General features: G+C 44.9%; 1 protein-coding gene across 2 annotated transcripts in view; it reads right to left on the reverse strand.

Annotated features, from left to right (window-relative positions):
• WIPF3 (WAS/WASL interacting protein family member 3) overlaps positions 1-19,189 on the reverse strand; it is an 84,530-nt gene that overhangs the window by 25,989 nt on the left and 39,352 nt on the right. For both annotated transcript variants that reach the window (XM_025291248.3, XR_006552825.2), the window contains exon 3: positions 1,667-1,799. In XM_025291248.3, coding sequence (XP_025147033.2) covers positions 1,667-1,799 — 133 coding nt within the window. The remainder of the gene's footprint in view (positions 1-1,666; positions 1,800-19,189) is intronic.

Consider the following 19,189-nt stretch of genomic DNA (forward strand, 5'->3'; position numbering starts at 1 on the left):
CAAAGTATTGGAGTTTCAGCTTCAGCATCAGTTCTTCCAATGAATATTCATTGTTGATTTCCTTTAGGATTGACTGGTTCGATCTCCTTGCAGTCCAAGGGACTCTCAAGAGTCTTCTCCAACACCACAGTTTAAAAGCGTCAGTTCTTCAGTGCTCAACCTTCTTTATGGTCCAACTCTCACATGCATACATGGCTACTGGAGAAACCATAGCTTTGACTATATTGACCTTTGCTGGCAAAGTAATGTCTCTGCTTTTTAATATGCTGTCTAGGATGGTCATAGTGTTTCTTCCAAGGAGTAAGCATCTTTTAATTTCATGGCTGCAGTCACCATCTGCAGTGATTTTGGAGCCCAAGAAAATAGTCTCTCACTGTTTCCATTGTTTCCCCATCTATTTGCCATGAAGTGATGGGACCGGGTGCCATGATCTTCATTTTTTTGAATGTTGGGTTTTAAGCCAGTTTTTTCATTCTCCTCTTTGATTTTCATCAAGAGGCTCTTTAGTTCCTCTTCACTTTGTGCCATAAGGGTGGTGTCATCTGCATATCTGAGGTTACTGATATCTCTCCCAGCAATCTTAATTCTAGTTTATGCTTCATCCAGCCCAGCATTTCACATGATACACTCTGCATAGAAGTTAAATAAGCAGGGTGACAATATATAGCCTTGTATATTGTAAATTGGGAAAGTACTCCTTTCCCAATTTGGAACCAGTCCATTGTTCCATGTCTGGTTCTAGGTGTTGTTTCTTAACCTGCATACAGGTTTCTCAGGAGGCCAGTAAGGTGGTCTGGAATTCCCATTTCTGTAAGAATTTTACACAGTTTGTTGTAATCCACACAGTTAAAGGCTTTAGCATAGTCAATAAAGCAGAAGTAGATGGAATTTTTTTTTTTCTGGAATTCTCTTGCGTTTTCTATGATCCAACAGATGTAGGCAATTTGATCTCTGGTTCCTCTGCCTTTTCTAAATCCAGCTTGAACACCTGGAAGCTCTTGGTTCATCTACTGTTAAAGCCTCACTTGGAGAATTTTCAACATTACTTTGCTAGCCTGTCAGAGTGCAATTGTGCAGCCGTTTGAACATTCTTTGGCATTGCCTTTCTTTGGGATTGGAATGAAAACTGACCTTTTCCATTCCTGTGGCCACTGCTGAGTTTTCCAAATTTGCTGGCCTATTGAGTGCAGCACTTTAACAGCATCATCTTTTAGGACTTGGAATAGCTCAGCTGGAATTCCATCACCTCCACTAGCTAATGGGTATAGGTTTCCTACTGGTGATGGAAATGGTCTCGAACTAGACAGGGGTGATGGTTGCAACAACACTGAATATATAAATGCCACTGAACTGGACACTTTAAAATGGTCAAAATGATGAGTTTCATATTGTGTGTATTTTAAAACAATTAAAATAATTATTTTACCATGAAGTTTTTTTTTTAAAGTATTTGAAAGTTGATGGTAGATATGCTAAACATCATCAGCAGATCAGGAAAGGTAGCTCTGATTCTCTCACCCATGTAGACTGTACGCTGAGCAGGTCTGAGATGGCCAGATGTGTGTCCTGATTAGCACTTGTGGCCCTGTCCTGAGCAAGCCAGGAGTGTCTGGCTGAGCCTCACATGGCCTGCCCTTGGCTCTTAGCAGGCCGGATGCTCACTTACCCTCAATCTGCGGGGCACTGCGGTCATTGATCTGCGTGACTTTTCGGAGGCGAGTCCCTTGCTGGATATCAGCCAACAGTGCACTCCGACCTTTGGGATCTGCCTTTCTCAAGCTGGAAGCATCTGCACTTACCTGTAAGGGAATAAGAGGGATTTGATTATAATTACATATAACATTTGCAGGTAAGCCGTATGGCCTGTCTGAGGTAAGTTTCCCCTCCCACACTTTTCTGCCTTCCCTGTTTGCTCTCCCCTGCATCACTCTCACCAGTGCAGTTATCTGGGGGTCTTAGGTCTTGCCACTTACCTCCTGCCCTGCTCACATCCTTATCCCTGGGGACACAGAACAGATTCTTTCTTGTGCTGAAACTCCCATAACCTTAAAGAGCCCTAACTCATGGCCCCCTTTCCTCCTCATAGGTGAGCCCCATCCACTTATCTGGGCTTCTGGCTGTGTGTTCCTGACTCTGGCTCACAAGTTCTGAATAATTACCCTGTCTGGTGTCCCCAGGTCCCCTCATGGACCAAATTCAGAAAGAAAGAAGTGCAGGAGATGGCAATGAAAGTTTAGTGACTGCTTTCTTCTCTGTGTCTGAGTGTGTTACTTTAATTCTCACAAAATCTTGTGAGTTTCAAGTGAGTTTACCCTCATCTTACAGGTGAGAAAGGACTATGAAATCTCTTCCCAGTCACAGGGCTAGGTCCTAACCCAGATCTGCTGAATTCCAAAGGCCACGTGCTTTTTATTTTGAAGCACTACAGAGATCAAGGTCATGGTGCTGTCATTAGGGCAAGTATTCTCTGGACTACGAAAATGCTTTGTAAACATGTTCATGAGAATAACCTCTCCAAGTAACACTGAGGTCCGACTGTTTCACTTCCACTATAGCTTGTGCTGATACAGTGGGGTCTCCATGGTCTATCAGAACCAGGGAGCAGCAGAAAGAACATACACAGGTTGGTAGCAAATAAGGGAGGGGGGGGTCACACTAGAAGACATAGCCAGGAGGACCCTCCACAATTAGAAGGTTTATATTACATGACCTAAGATCTGGTTAAACATTTCTCAAGGTGAGAAATACTTTCTAGCACCTGCTGTATGGGGAATACCATGCTTTTGGTTTTCAGCTTAAACATCACTTTGGAGGTCTTTTCTGGCCCCTAACCTAAATAAGGCTACCCAGGGTTCTCTCTTAGGGCACCATATTCCTTTTATCCCCTGTAAGTTTGTCACAGTGTATACATTTATACTTACCATTCCTTGTGGAAAATTTCCAATTGTGGTTATGAGTTGCAGATTCACCACCCCCACAAGACTCTCTTAGGAAAGAGATCTTGTTCATTTTGTTCACTAATACCTCCCCAGCGAGTAAAACTAGGCCCTGCTGCTTCTGCTGCTGCTAAGTTGCTTCAGTCATTTCCGACTCTGTGCAACCCCATAGATGGCAGTCCACCAGGCTTTGCCGTCCCTGGGATTCTCCAGGCAAGAGTACTGGAGTGGGGTGCCATTGCCTTTTCGGAAAACTTGGTCCTAGATAGGCTCAAAAACTGTTTACTGGATGAATGAATGAATGAGTGTAAATGAACTAAACCCAGGATACGTAACACAGTGGTCTTGCTCTCAAGGGCATAAGCAGGTACCAGGGAGACGGTACACTCACGCACAGCATATGACTGCGTGTCCACGTGCATTGCACAGAGAGGAAGACTCCAAGAGTTCAGAAAGGGTATATTTATCAGGCTCAGCAGGCTTTGAGGAAGACAGGAGACCTTAGATGGTCCTTGAAGGACAGACAGAACTTATACAAGCTCTTGCAATAGCCATTTTCTCCACATGGCCATTTGCCAAAAAGAACAACCAGAGACTCTCCAGTGTCACAGACTGGAAATGAAGGCAATTGCGGTTTTAGTTAAAAGGTGCCGAGTCTGCATTTTTACCAGCTGACTCCATGGCCCAGGTGATGCATCTTACACAGGCTTTGAAGGGCACAAGCTTCAAAGTCAGTTTCTTGTTGCCTGGAAACATGCTTCTGACCTCTTGAGAAGAGCTCACTGATGATGGTCAACAACTGAGCTATGAGCCAGAGGCCCCGATCCTAACGATACACATTTGTTATGAATATATGTACGGTCCCGATCCTAACGATACGCATTTGTTATGAATATATGTACGGTCCCGATCCTAACGATACGCATTTGTTATGAATATATGTACGGTCCCGATCCTAACGATACGCATTTGTTATGAATATATGTACGGTCCCGATCCTAACGATACGCATTTGTTATGAATATATGTACGGTCCCGATCCTAACGATACGCATTTGTTATGAATATATGTACGGTCCCGATCCTAACGATACACATTTGTTATGAATATATGTACGGTCCCAATCCTAACGACACACATTTGTTATGAATATATGTACAAATGCACATGTACAGCAGGATATTTCCCACACAAGATGATCTTTAAACTCTTTCTCTATAAACCATTAGCCCATAAGTCATTTTAAACTTCAAAATTTTAAGATTTATAAAGTTTACTCTTGTATTTAGAAACAATTAGTAACAGGAACAAAAGGCAAACAGAAATATCATGACCCTAGCCAAGAGAAGTATGAACATTTTTGTAAAAATCTAGCATTACAGTTGCAGGATTGGGGCTGAAAGTGTTTTGTAATTTTCTTCCTAGTTACAAGATAAACAATACAATGAATTGCATTCTTCTGTTAAAAGAAGCAACTGGAACCATACTCTAACAATCCCTGAGTGGGGGTGGGGGTGTTCACCTTACCATCTTTAAACTCCATTTTTAAACTGATTACCCAAATGCATCCCCCATTCCTTTACCTTGCCCATCCCAAGCTTTAAAGGTGAGTGCCACGAAGAACATAGTACATCCCTGGAATATGATTTTTGGGGATTGTACTAGGTCCTCATTGCTTCTCAGGCTTTTCTCTGGTTGCAGAGAGTGGGGGCTACTCTCTGGTTGTGGTGTGCAGGCTTCTCACGGCAGTGGCTTCTCCTGTTAAAGAGCAGGGGCTCTGGGGCTTGTGGGCTTCAGCAGTTGCAGCACATGAGCTCAGCAGTTGCAGCTCCTGGGCTCTAGGGCACAAGCTCAATAGTTGTGCCACAGTTGATCTATGGCATGCGGGGTCTTCCTGGATCAGGGACTGAACCTGTCTCCTGCATTGGCCGATGGATTCCCCACCACTGAGCCGGCCATCAGGGAAGCCCTGGAATAATGATGTGAATTTGCGTTTCTACTGAGCACAAGCCTCAGTACATTCTTGTCAATTCCACATGACAGACTTGTTGATAAACATCTTCCAAATCACCTGGAGGGTATGGCAGGTCCCATCACATTTCAACATCCTTCTCTGTGCGTGTATGTGTGTGTGTGTGTGTGTGCTCAGTCATGTCTGACTCTGTGACCCCATGGACTGCAGCCCACAGGCTCCTCTGTCCATGGGACTCTCCAGGCAAGAATACTGGAGTGGGTTGCCATTTCCTCCTCCAGGGGATCTTCCTGACCCAGGGATCCAACTCACATCTCCTGGGCCTCCTGCATTGGCAGGTGGATTCTTTACCACTAGCGCTACCTGCAAAGCCCCACATTCTTCTTTGCTGCCTTTTTTCCCTGTGCCACTGTCTGCCAACAAAGATCCATCTAGTCAAAGCTATGGTTTTTCCAGTAGTCACATATGGATGTGAGAGTTGGACTATAAAAAAAGTTGAGCACCGAAGAATTAATGCTTCTGAACTGTGGTGTTGGAGAAGACTCTTGAGAGTCCCTTGGACTGCAAGGAGATCCAACCAGTCCATCCTAAAGGAAATCAGTCCTGAATATTCATTGGAAGGACCGATGCTGAAGCTGAAACTCCAATACTTTGGTCACCTGATGAGAAGAACTGACTCAGTGGAAAAAACCCTGATGCTGGGAAAGATTGAAGGCAGGAGGAGAAGGGGACGACAGAGAATGAGATGGTTGGATGGCATCATCGGCTCGATGGACATGAGTCTGAGTAAACTCTGGGAGTTGGTGATGGATAGGGAGGCCTGGTGTGCTGCAGTCCATGGGGTCGCAAAGACATGATGAGCGACTGAAAGGAACGGAACTGACTGTCTGCCCTGATGGTCTTCCACTAGAGGGCGCTCCTTTACCTGGTATTAGTAAAGTTATCCTCAGTCTTGTGAAGTAGGAAAGAGTGAATAACTTCATAGCTAAGGGGACCACAGCTCAATTGATTTTGTACAAAAGGACATCTAAGGACATATTCATCTGCACATTGAAGACCATATTTTGCTGTGGTGGGTGTTTCTACTCCACCTGCAATATTCGTAATTTGCTTTCTTAAAAATCAAGCCCAAGAGGTCTGGTTACTGTGGTTACTGGATACAGAAACAGGAAAGAGAAGATTTTGATATATTCACTGGGTCTTTTACTCTATGTAAATCCTGCTTATTGGCAACTTCACTAAAAAAATTGAGTGAGAGTCACTCCTGAACACTTTTTCTATGGCAAACATACCCAACAGGCTTGCCTGCCCCCGCTACGTACAAAACAAGGAACTGAGCTATCATTTGAACGTTTGCTCCTGTTCTTTCTTAACATTGTTATCGAGTGTGACAATTTGTGAGTTCCACACAAAGCTTTTGTTGACTCAGTTTTTCTGAAGCAAGCTTCCCATGGAATAGCCCGGATCCTAAAAAGATGCAAAGTGGTAGAAGAGTAATGCAAATTAGACCATGGCCCTTCCAAATACAGGCTGAAAAACTGAAGAAACCAGGAAGATTAGAACAGTACTAAGTGGGCCAAGGACAACCAGGTGTCTGTCCTCCTGTCTTGATAAATTATCAGAGCTTCTGCATATCCATTTGTTGTTCCAGCAAATGAGTTGATCAGAGTTCAGTATAGTTTGAGAGAGGAGGATGGCGGTCCAGCCCAAACAGAGTGAGATGCACGTTGACCTGCTACTTGTGACCCTGCTGCCCTACGTCAGTACTACATCTGCTTGATTGATACTGGTTCTTGTGAGAACCACTAATCAAAATCTAGCAGGTTGTTTGTCTCAGAGATGATCTTAACCCAATCCGTGCAGTACGATTCCAGCCTTGCAGTCTCCTAAAGGTGACTTCTCTAATGGGGCTGTTAAATTAGCACTCAGGCTTCCAGGTACACAGCTTGTTTCTTAGTCCTGCTCTCAGCCGCCCCTTCCTTCTCTATACTTGGGGGCAGACAGGGATCAGTAGCCTACGTTCTTGTATTTCTTTACTAAATCTGAATTCCAAGAACAGCCAGAACTGGCATTCGTTTCCTCCTGCTGCTACCGTCTTTATGTAGAAAAGAGAGCCTGAGATCCAACAGAGACACAGGAAATATTTTCAGAGAACATGAACTCTCCCCTGTCAGGCCTGACACAATGTTCCCTGTACCCCGAATGGGCACAAGCCAGGCTGTTACATAATGAGGCATTTTGAGATCTAACAGTTTTATTTCTCATTTTCAGAAGTTCAAATACTGTATGCAATTAAAAATGGACTTTCTATCCTCCTTTTCTGGTTTCTTAAACAACTGTCTACAGACCCAGGACTGTTACCTGGAATACAGAGCTGCTTCCCACAGCATTATATCCTTATCAGGAGATGAAGCAGAGTTTGGACCCATTCATTATGGCTATAGGTGATAGGGGAGTCTGGGCCTATTCTCTACATCCGCAAGGAACTCCATCTATCAAAGTCATCTCATCCAGGGGCATCAATTTGGTCACCATATGCTATCTCCATGCCCAAGGACCTGGAGGCCATCTCAGACCCTTCTCTCTTCCTCATTCTCAATAGCCACTGCATCAAAAACTCCTGGTGACTTCTCGGTGGTAACTCTAGAATCTGGCTCCTTTTCTCCCTCGATGCTGACTTAATGCAGGCCACCAGTATTAATGCAGGCTCTTCCAGATTCCCTCAGCTGGTCTTCCTGCTTCCTGTCTTGCCCTCCTCTGCACAGCCACCCGAGTGGTCTGTATAAGGGACATGTCACTTACCATGTCCATAAAAACCTTTGCTGGCTCCCCGCTGCCCTCAGGATCAAGTTCAAATCCCTTCACATTGTACAAGGCCCAACCAAGTGACAAGCCCCAACCTTTCCTTCCATGCTGGAGCTCACCTCTGGACCTTAGCTTGAGCTAATCTCTCTGCTCTTTTCACACTTGTCTCTTGGCTATTTTCCAGGAAGCCTCCTGATCCTGGTAGGCCAGATAAAGAGCTCTGTTTTGTTCCTAGAACAACATGCTTACCCTTAGCAGTGCTCCTGCCAGATCAGGTGACTCTGCTCAAAACCTGCAAGGGTTTTCCATTTCCCTTGGAGTAAAAAAAGTCAAAGTCCTCATTAATTCACCCACTGGGCTTGACTGCATTTCGTATGCTGAGTTTACCTGCAAATGCCAACATTTTCCTACCCACTGCTGCTGCTGCTGCTAAGTCGCTTCAGTCGTGTCCGACTCTGTGCGACCCCATAGACGGCAGCCCACCAGGCTCCCCTGTCCCTGGGATCCTCCAGGCAAGAACACTGGAGTGGGTTGCCATTTCTTTCTCCAATGCATGAAAGTGAAAAGTGAAAGTGAAGTCGCTCAGTTGTGTCTGACTGTTAGCGACCCCATGGACTGCAGCCTACCAGGCTCCTCCATCCATGGGATTTTCCAGGCAAGAGTACTGGAGTGGGGTGCCATTGCCTTCTCCACACTGGTGTTATAAAGCAGTTCCACTGTATGGCAATCCTCCCTATCTTTGAACTATACTTTCAAGCCTGTGTTCAAGCTTCTGCCTCTTATGGGAATGCTCCCATTGTCCCAGCACTCTATGCTTGCCCCAACTTTTACTTCTCCCTTAAGTGAAAAGTGAAAGTGTTAGTTACTGAGTCATGTCTGACTCATTGTGACCCCATAAACTGTAGTCCACCATGCTCCTATGTCCATAGGATTCTCCAGGCAGGAATATTAGAGTCGTAGCCATGCCCTTCTCCGGGGGATCTTCTTGACCCAGGGATGGAACCCTGGTCTCCTGCACTGCAGGCAGATTCTTTACTGTCTGAGCCACCAGGGAAGCCCAATTAGCTCTACATCAAAAACTGTTTCCTTTACAAGATCTTTTATTTAAAACTTCTTCAGCTAGTCTTTTCCTTATATGATCCACACCCCCTCCAAAGCATATCATTTGTAATTCTTGCCAAATACTATAGCTTTTATATTATGCATTGTTTTTCCTCTTATTTTTGAGTGGAAACTTTTAGCATGCAAAAAATAAGTGTTCCTCTTTTAGTACCAGCATATCCAACTTAAAAAAAAAAAAAAACAGAGCAAATTATCAGTATTTTGTTGAAATGAACTCTGTATAAACTTCAAGCCCCTGGGTTTTTGACATTTGTCTGCTCCAACAAAACATGCAGGTATGGTAAGAGAAGTCACTGCCTTTGAGGTTATGTCACAGTCCTGGTGTTTCAAACCATTTTCATACCTTTATCCTTTGGTCACTTTGGCCCAAGAAATGGGGATTCATTCAGCACTATTCTCTCTTATTTGATGATGCTGAGATTCCCTGGCTTTTAAGACTAAAATTTAAATTATGAGAAAGCCTGACTTTAAAACCTATGTTGGAAGAACAACCTTGTAAACTCAAAAAAGAGCCCAGCATTGGTTGTCTAGGCCTGACACTAAGGAATTGCTAAGAAATACATAATACATAGTTGGAACAATGTCTCAAAAACTGGTTGAGGTTTCATAGCTTCTATTTATTTTAGTCAAAAATTATTACCAAAAAAAAAAACCACGTTCCCATCCCAGCAGATTAATTTGCAAGCTAGTGAGATAATATGTTGTTGTTCAGTCACTCAGTTGTGCTGCGAACCCATGGACTGTGGCACGCCAGGCTTTCCTGTCATTCACTGTCTTCTGGAATTTGCTCCAACTCATGTCCACTGGGTCAGTGATGCCATCCAACCATCTCATCCTGTGTCATCCCCTTCTCCTCCTGCCTTCCGTCTTTACCAGCATCAGGGTCTTTTCCAATGAGTTGGCTCTTCATATCAGGTAGCCAAAGAAATAACACTATTGTGGGCAATTCCAGCTCATCCCTCCCAGCATTTCTGTCTCGGTTAAAGGTTTTCTCCCATTCATCAAAGCTTTGAACCTGTGACTACTTCCTCTCTTTCATTTGAAATAATCAGCTTCCACTGAGATCCAGTTCCTACCCTTTACTATGCGCACACAGGTGACTTTGGAGTCTGGGTAAGGAAACTGCAACATGCAAAGGTTGACAGAAACAGCAGTAACTCAAAGAAAATGGGAAGGTATGTGTGTGTGCTGGGCACTGTTCCGAGTGCTGTGCTGTGCTTAGGCACTCAGTCGTGTCTGACTCTTTGAGACCCCACAGACTGTAGCCCGCCAGGCTCCTCTGTCCATGGGATACTCCAGGCAAGAGTACTGGAGTGGGTTGCCATGCCCTCCGCCAGGGGATTTTTCCCAACCCAGGGATCAAACCCAGGTCTCCCACATTGCAGGCAGATTCTTTACTGTCTGAGCCACCAGGAAAACCCAAGAATACTGGAGTGGGTAGCTTATCTCTTCTCCAGGGGATCTTCCCAATCCAGGAATTGAACCCGGGTCTCTCCTGCACTGCATGTGGATTCTTTACCAGCTGAGCTACCAAGGAAGTCCTCCAAGTACTGTATGTATATTAATTCATTTACAGGGCATTTGGACAATCCCATGATGGAGGTACTAGTTATGAATATTATGTCCAGTTTACAGATGAGGCCCAGAGAGGAAGCAGGCTATCTGCCACCAGTAAGAGGAGAGCTGAGAGGTGAGCCCAGGCAAGTCAGGGTCTCTCATCCACCATGCTGCATCTTAGTAATGACATCACTCAGGAAAATTGTGAAGGGTGAACACCCAGGAGACACATGGAAAGCCTGCAGCTGGGTGGGGGCAGTGGGCCCCCTGCCTTCTGGCTGGGGACCACAACAGATGTTGCGTCAAACGGAGTGTGACAGCCAGAGTAGAAAGCAACGGGCAGGGAAGGGCATAAGAAGGAAGAGGAAGGGAGGAGGGAGAAAAAATGAGAGGGGCTGGGGCCCAAGGAACTAAGTGCTAGGCCTTTGCCAGGGCCAGAAAGGACAGCCAAGGCTGAATGATGGAGCCTGAGAACAGTCTGATTACTGCATTAAACGTGACCCAGCAGCCGTCTTGGCAGGGGGCGGGCGGAGAGCACTTAAAATGGAAACTGCTTAGGGTAACTCTACGCTGTGAGGCTGATACCCTCCACTGCAAAGAGCCTGTACCTGAAACTCCCTCTTCAGGTAACACAGAAGCCTGTGTGGGCCAACCCTGCTGGTCCACCTCTTTCTTTCCTAGCGTAGCCCCCTACTCTCCTTTCATACCTCCCCGCTGGCTGCCGGGGAAAATGCAGGGTTTTCAGCACATGGCCTCCCTTGTTGACTCCAAAATAAAGATTATGAGCACGGACTACAGTCCACGCTTCAACCTTCTACCCCACACATTTTACATCCCAGCCACCTGGCCCAGTTCTCCAGCCCCTGTATTGGTCATGTACTTGCTATCTCAAGTTCAAGACTCATGCACTCCATCTGGATGATATGCCTGTTTCTTCCAACTCTGTCAGTCAAAATCACATTCATCTTGGGACTTTCCTGGTAGTGCAGTGGATAAGAATCCGCCTGTCAATGCAGGGGATGGTTTGATCCCTGGTCCAGGAAGATTCCACATGCCACAGAGCAACTAAGCCCATGCATCACAGCTACTGAAGCCCAGGTGCCTAGAGCCTGTGCTCTGTAACAAGAGAAGCCACTGCAATCAGAGGGCAGATCACCACAACGAAGAGTAACCCCCACTCGTCGCAACTAGAGAAAGCCCATGCAAAGCAACAAAGACCCAGCACAGCCAAAACAATAGAAAATTAATAAATTAATTAAAAAAGGAGCCTTTCTTTAAAAAAAAAATCACTTTCATCTGTCTTTCAAGGCGTAGCTATAAAGCCCCTTCCAGAGATGCCTAGATTAAACCAAGTCAGAATTAATTCCTTGCATTTACCTACTGTATAATAGCCATACATTTTAGAAGTTTAACCCAGATATGCAGATATTGGCTGAGGTTTCCTGAGCCCTGGAGATCTGGAGGAGACTGGCTGAGAGCCATTCTTGAAGCCCTTGGGACTCTCAAAGCCTCCCAAAGAGTTCTACAGTTTCAAGGCCGTGTATGCCTCATGGGCACGCTTGCTTCCAGATTCCAGGCAGCAATTCCGCATTGAGCACTGGATACCCCTGGGCCTCATATGGTCGCTCATCATTCCAATACAGGAGGATTCACTGGCTCAGAGTCAAATCAGTGTTCTGGTTCCTCTCTCTCACTGTCTTCTTAACTGTATCTTCCCTCTGCTCAGCCTCTTAGGAACAAAGCAAATTCTTCCCCTTGCTTCATGTGGTGTGGTTTAGTCACTCTGCTGCTGCTGCTGCTGCTAAGTCACTTCAGTCGTGTCCGACTCTGTGTGACCCCATAGACGGCAGCCCACCAGGCTCTCCGTCCCTGGGATTCTCCAGGCAAGAACACTGGAGTGGGTTGCCATTTCCTCCTCCAATGCATGAAAGTGAAAAGTGAAAGTGAAGTCGCTCAGTCGTCTCCTAGCGACCCCATGGACTGCAGCCTACCAGGCCCCTCCATCCATGGGATTTTCCAGGCAAGAGTACTGGAGTGGGTTGCCATTGCCTTCTGTTAGTCACTCTAGTCATTCTTATTCTGCTTCATTCCTGCCCTTAAGTTCCACACCTGATCCCATCTCTTTATAGACTATATGTCCCCAAAGACAGGTCTCTCCTTAAGAAAAATTCTGATGCCAGTTGCTGAGATCATATGTTTCATATCATTTAAAAAAATATTTACTTATTCATTTGGCTGTGCCGGGTCTTAGTTGCAGCATATGAACTCTTAGTTGTGGCATGTGGGATCCAGTTCCCTGGCCAGGGATTGAACCCAGGCCCCCTGCATCAGGAGCTCCAAGTCTTAGCCACTGGACCATCAGGGAAGTCCCATGTTTCACATTTTGATGTGCATCTGTCCTACCCATGTAAGTCCCTTTAGGAAGAAATTACATCTTAATCAACCCTGCCAGGGTTCAGCACAATGCCTTGTATAATAAACACTCCCCAAAATTCACTAAAATAAAATTTGTTATTTAATCTGAAAATGCAGTGTGAATTTAAAATAAAACAACTATTTTTGTCATGAGAATCACAAAAGGGGCCTGCCAGGGCACCGAAGTGTGACTCATACAATATACTCATTAATGACACTCCTTGTATATTTTTAATAAAATGGGGCCACCTCAAACCCTCCCTTAAAAATACTGTAGCATCTGTTTCACTGAATGCCAGAAATTCTAGAGGAGAGCGGAAATAGACAGAAGGTCATGACAGCTGCAATGAATCAAGAGGAAATGTAGACGTTCATTGTTCTTAATTATCATCAAAACATCTTTATGACAATTATGACAGGGAAAGAATTCTGCTTAAATGGATCAGGCCCATCATCTGAGGAAGTGAATTATAACAGAATAAAGCAGGGGACTATTTTTAGTCTGCATTTTGGTTTTACATCTCCTAAAAGTAGGCCTGTGGATTGAGGTTCCATGTAATCAGAGTAGTGCAACCATTTCTTTTGCAAACTGAGATATCTCCCTGTCTACTGTCCTTCCTTTGCACTGATGGATTGCTGCCTGCTTGGCATCCCAATGAAGTCAGCCCCTCGCCCTAAGGAAGGGGCTCCAGTCCTGCTTAGGGAAAGGCCATTTAAAGACCCCCAGGCTACTGGTACCAGTGACAGCAGCTGTTCTTCCAGGCTGAAGTCTGTTCAGACGACGAAGCATCTGAGTCACAGACTCTTTCAGGCATAGAGTATCAATAGGATCAACAAACAGGAACTGCCTTCAGATGCACTTAGTAGATGTGCCAGCTACTTCTCTGATCTCTGATGCTACAGCATTTTAAGGGAGGGTTTGAGGTGGCCCCATTTTATTAAAATATACAAGGAGTGTCATTAATGAGTATATTGTATGAGTCACACTTCGGTGCCCTGGCAGGCCCCTTTTGTGATTCTCACGACAAAAATAGTTGTTTTATTTTAAATTCACACTGTATTTTCAGATTAAACAACAAATTTTATTTTAGTGAATTTGGGGGCATGTTTATTATACAAGGCATTGTGCTGATTGATTAAGATGTAATTTCTGCCTAAAGGGACTTACATGGGTAGGACAGATGCACATCAAAATGTGAAACATGGAACTTCCCTGATGGTCTATTTATTCCATTTTAAGAACCAATAATACTTGTACTGGCAGAATATATGACTATATTATATGAATGTAAGATAGTAAATAATTAGTCCATAAATTATTTTTAATTTGGAGTAGGAAATGGCAACCCACTCCAGTATCCTTGCTTGGAGAGCTCCATGGACAGGCTATATAGTCCATGGAGTTGCAAAGAGTCAGTCATGACTGAGCGACTAACACACATTTTTAATTACAGTTTTAAAATTCCACTAATCTGAGTAACAACATTATCAAAGGGATGGTTTTAAAGATAAGGAACCTTTAACAAAACACAGAGTTTAAATCTTGATGAAAAATCTTATGTTGAAAGAGGAGGAGGCCACATGCTGGGAAGCAACACAGAGCCTGTGTCCCACAACTACGGAGCCTGTGCTCTAGAGCATGGGAGCTGCAACTACAGAAGCCGGCAAGACCTAGAGTCAACAAGGGAAGCTACAGCAATGAGAAGCCTGCACACCGCAGCCAGAGAGGAGCCCCCTCTCAGTGCAGCTAGAGAGGAGCCCCCTCTCACCGCAGCTGGAGAGAAGACCCCTCTCACCGCAGCTGGAGAGGAGCCCCCTCTCACCGCAGCTGGAGAGGAGCCCCCCCTCTCACCGCAGCTGGAGAGGAGCCCCTCCCACCGCAGCTGGAGAGGAGCCCCCTGTCACTGTAGCTGGAGAGGAGCCCCCTCTCACCGCGGCTAGAGAATAGCACACGCAACAGTGAACACACAGCACAGTAAAAAGTAAAAGACCCACACACAAAAAGAAAAAACCAAGTCCCATGAATATACACACAGATACACTCTGGTATTTATATAGAAATATTTTAAAGAAAATCGCCATAATAAAGCATTCTAGTCATCTAAGTCATAGGCTGCAGGGGTTCAGGGAATAGTGGATGCTCCAGATGACACCAATGATCAATAGGAGTGGGACACCGGAACGGTGTGTTTTATAATTGAATTGGTGGACACCTGTACAGAACTTTTTGATTTGTTTAACAAATGAATTAGATACCTCATAAACCAGAAAAAAAAAAAATCTTAGAAGCCAAGTACTGTGGGAAGGGTTTAAAAAACGTTTGTGAAAGCAGAATTTTGAACAATGGCTGTGCCAACTTTTTGTGGAAGGAGGTAAAACATGATGAAATAAAAATCAAGGAGAAGAAATTCATTTTTGTGTTTTTCTCAAATAATGGGGGAGAATGGTGTCACGATTCTTTTAAAAACAGAAGCAACTTGATTTAGCTTCTGAAATGCTGGGTTATGAGGAAGTGAAGTTTAATTGCACTATGTCACGAAGCGAGGACAAGGGTGAAGCGAGGGAGGCTCCCAGGATGCCAAACTGAGGGGCGTGGAAGCACCTGGAGTGAGTGCCTGGGCATCGCCCACGCTGTTTTCCACTCTGATGAGAAAGGCAGCTATTTTAACCCAATCCCTCAATGATTATGGTCTGTTATCACTCAGTTCTGGTTAACCTACACTCTTTCGTCCTTGCTGCAGTGAAACATATTACTTTGTGTTCTTATCTTTTCATGTGTTTTATCTGAAGGTAGAGACCAAAGGACTCTACTGATTTGGGGGATCTCGCAGCCTAGCACAATCATTTGCAAAAAACAAAAACACTCCTCAGACATTAGAGTAATTTATGCCTACTGACCAGTAGATTTTAAGATTTACTAATGAAATGTTAACTAAAGTTAAAAAAAAAAATAAAGCATTTCTCAAACCTCTAACACTGACTATGAGGTTCTTACATGGTATGAATCCCACCTCATCTATCTTCTGTCCAAGGGGACAAACCCATTTTCTATGAAGAGCTGGTGGGGCTTACCCTGGGTCTACCCATCCACTCCAGCCATAACTGAGTCCCGTTATTCCAGCAAGAATCACTAACAACAAGGTCCCAAGAAGGGAGTCAACAGCTGCTGTGTGGCCTTCGAGCAGAGCGATTTGCTTTGTGATGGTTGAAATACAGTCCTATAATGGATTGCTAAAACAATCTAAGGGGGTAAGGACTAGATACCACTCTCCATATAAGCTTCTAGAAATAGAAGTTATCTGCTCATTGATTCTGAAATGCATTACTCCTGCAGTCCACTCAGCAGTTTAATGTCATTAGACGCAAAGGTCTTTAAACAAGGTCTTAGAAGCAGAAGGCCCCTGCTAATCAGAAATTCTGCATTTTCTAAATAGTAGACAAAATAAGACAAAACAGAAAAAGTTAGAACAAAATAGACCAAAAAAAAAAAAGTACAAAACCTTGGGGGAAAGGATGTGTCTACACAGCAGGGAGTGACGATGCAAGATGCAGCCCTCTGTCTGGGGAGGGCTGACTCTAGAACTAGATTTGCCCTAAATGACCCTTCCTCCTAGCGTGGTGGAGGAGTGGAGAGGATAGAGGCTGGGTGTCCCTGAGCTGAGGGAGCCAGTGAGCAGCTTCTGTCCCTTCCTATTAACACAGACCGTGTGTACTTGTTTCCTGGGGCTGCCATAACAAAGAACCACAGCCCGGGTGACTTAAACAATAGAAATTTACTTTCTCACAGTCCTGGAGGCTAGAACTTCAAGGTCAAGGTGTGGGCAGGCTTGATTTCTTCTGCTTGCAAATGAGCATGTCCTCCTGTATCTTCACGTGTTAACCTTGCGTGCATGCATGCTAAGTTGCTTCAGTCATGTCCGACTCTTTGTGAATGTATGGACTGTAGCCCTCCAGGCTCCCCTGTCCATGGGAGTCTCCAGGCAAGAATACTGGAAGAATCCCTCCTCCAGGGGATCTTCCCAGGGATCCAACTCGAGTCTCCTGCATTGGTAGGCGGGTTCTTTACCACTAGCGCCACCTGGGAAGCCCACCCTATCAGTCACATGTGAGTTTGGAGGGGGACACAATTCAGCCCATAACATGTTGGGTATGACTTAATGTCAAAGCTATTTAACCATCAACCACTTCCCACTACTGAGTGTCTCTGACACTCACCAAAAAGAACTTTGTTAAGTGTGAACAAGCAATACAGTTTAGTTGTTTCATCTGCTTCGAGGTCTTCTGCACGTCTTAGAGGGCCTGAGCTTGTTTGTAAAACAGGACACCAGATTTGACCTTGACTCATGATAACAGTGTTTCAAGGTCAAACAGGTATTAAAATTAGCCCACTTGTCACATAGTATTATCCATAATGAAACATTAATACTGATAATTACTGGTAAATGTTAATACTGCACATGGGAATGCCACGCTGCATATTTTAGCTTCCAATTTCATCTCACTGAGGACCAAAGAACTGAGCCACAGCTGAGAATTCTTTTGAGGGCCTCAGAATAGTGTTCTATAAATACAGAGAAATTTCTGGGAAAAGCACATCGCTGGTGCAACCTTTAAAATTCTTATGTTGATGTCACCATCAGCAGGTGGCCTGGCTGTTTAATATGAGCTTTGGTGTCACCAGCAAGCACCAGAGAGGCTGCACTCTCATTCACTGAATGTGAATTTCTGAAGCAGCGCCCAAGCCCAGGCACCACACAGGCACTGCTTATTCCACGAGGGAATAAGCAGGGGAAGGCTGGCATGTTTTCTTGCCAGGAGGCAGCCTGATTTCCCACACACTCTCCACAGCTTTCTTTATTCCACTATCTCGGTTCCTAACTCCCTTACCAGAGTTTCCAGGAATCACCTTCTAAATAAACTACTTGAGAACCAAACCTTTGTCTCCGAGTCTGCTTTTAGGGAAACCTCAAATTAGACCATGATCTTCTCTTTCTCACAGAGTGCGTGGAAAGAGTGACTCTATAGGAATGTCTTCATTCAACTGTCAACCTGTTTGCAGCAGTATGTTAGAGGATCACTGTTTTGAATGATAATACACAAGCACTATTTTAATTCCCTTGTGGCTCAGCTGGTAAAGAATCTGCCTGCAATGCGGGAGACCTGGGTTTGATCCCTGGGCTGGGAAGATCCCCTGGAGAAGGGAAAGGCTACCCACTCCAGTATTCTGGCCTAGAGAACTCCATGGGGTCTCAAAGAGTCAGACAGGACTGAGCGACTTTGACTTTCACTATTTTAAGTGGGCTTCTCTAGTGGCTCAGCGGTAAAGAATTCGAGCGCAGTGGCAGGAGATACAGGAGATGTGGGTTCGGTCCTTGAGTTGGGAAGATCCCCTGAGGGCACACTCCAGTATTCTTGCCTGAAGAATCCCATGGACAGAGGAGTCTGGTAGGCTATAGTCAATAGGGTCGCAAAGAGTCATGATTGAACGACTGAGCACACATGCACAATTTTAATTGCTATTGGGAAATCGTCCATGCCAAAAAGTGACTTTGAATGCATTCTGTCTTTTTTCCAGGCTTGTCCCCCCAACCTTAAGGCAGAAACCACAACTACATTTGGCAGGAAAGAGAACCAGAGGTTTGGTGAAATGCACTGATTCCTGAAATCAAGAAGGTACAGGACCCATCACCTAGAAGGTACGGGACCCATCACCTAGAAGGTGACGACAACACCCAAAAAGTTACAGCAGGTGGGGGTGGGGCGAGGGTTAGTACTCTGGACGTCAAAGCAGAGGGTTAGGGAACTGGGTGCTTGGGTGATCCTTGCTGGTCTTGGTTCTCCTGGCCTTAAAGTGACATGTTCTAGAACAGTGTATCCAAATACAGCTGCCATATGTCCATTCATTCCACCTAAGAGCTAAAGGAAGGATGCGTGTGCTGTTGTGTGTTTCGAGTTTTCATATGGGATCTCAGTGGTTCCTGGTATTCTCCCTAGAGCCTGTGTTCTAACCCCCACCTGGGAACATCACTATTATTGCTGGTGACTTTCCACTTTTCCCCAACTCCACCCTAGCTGTCTGCAGTGATTCTCCAGGTGGGGAAGGAGGGTGCTGTGCTCCCAGGGGTGGGTCCAGATCTCCATGATGGCCTTTGAAGAAGTGAGCAAAGACAGAGCACATTTCCAGTGAGTCTTTCTCCCTTAACAAATGGCTTCTTTTTTTTTTTTTTTTAAATCCTTACTATCGGATACAACAATGTACTTTTGCTGAGCATTTTTAGTGATAGTTATGAATTAGTGGTCAAAAAGCACAACTCATTTACCAGCCCTCAGTCGTGTTCGCAGGAGGGGCCCCTGAGCTACAGGAGTGGGCTGTGCCCTGTG

This window comes from Bubalus bubalis, chromosome 8 (assembly GCF_019923935.1).
Source record: "Bubalus bubalis isolate 160015118507 breed Murrah chromosome 8, NDDB_SH_1, whole genome shotgun sequence".
Lineage (NCBI taxonomy): Eukaryota > Metazoa > Chordata > Mammalia > Artiodactyla > Bovidae > Bubalus > Bubalus bubalis.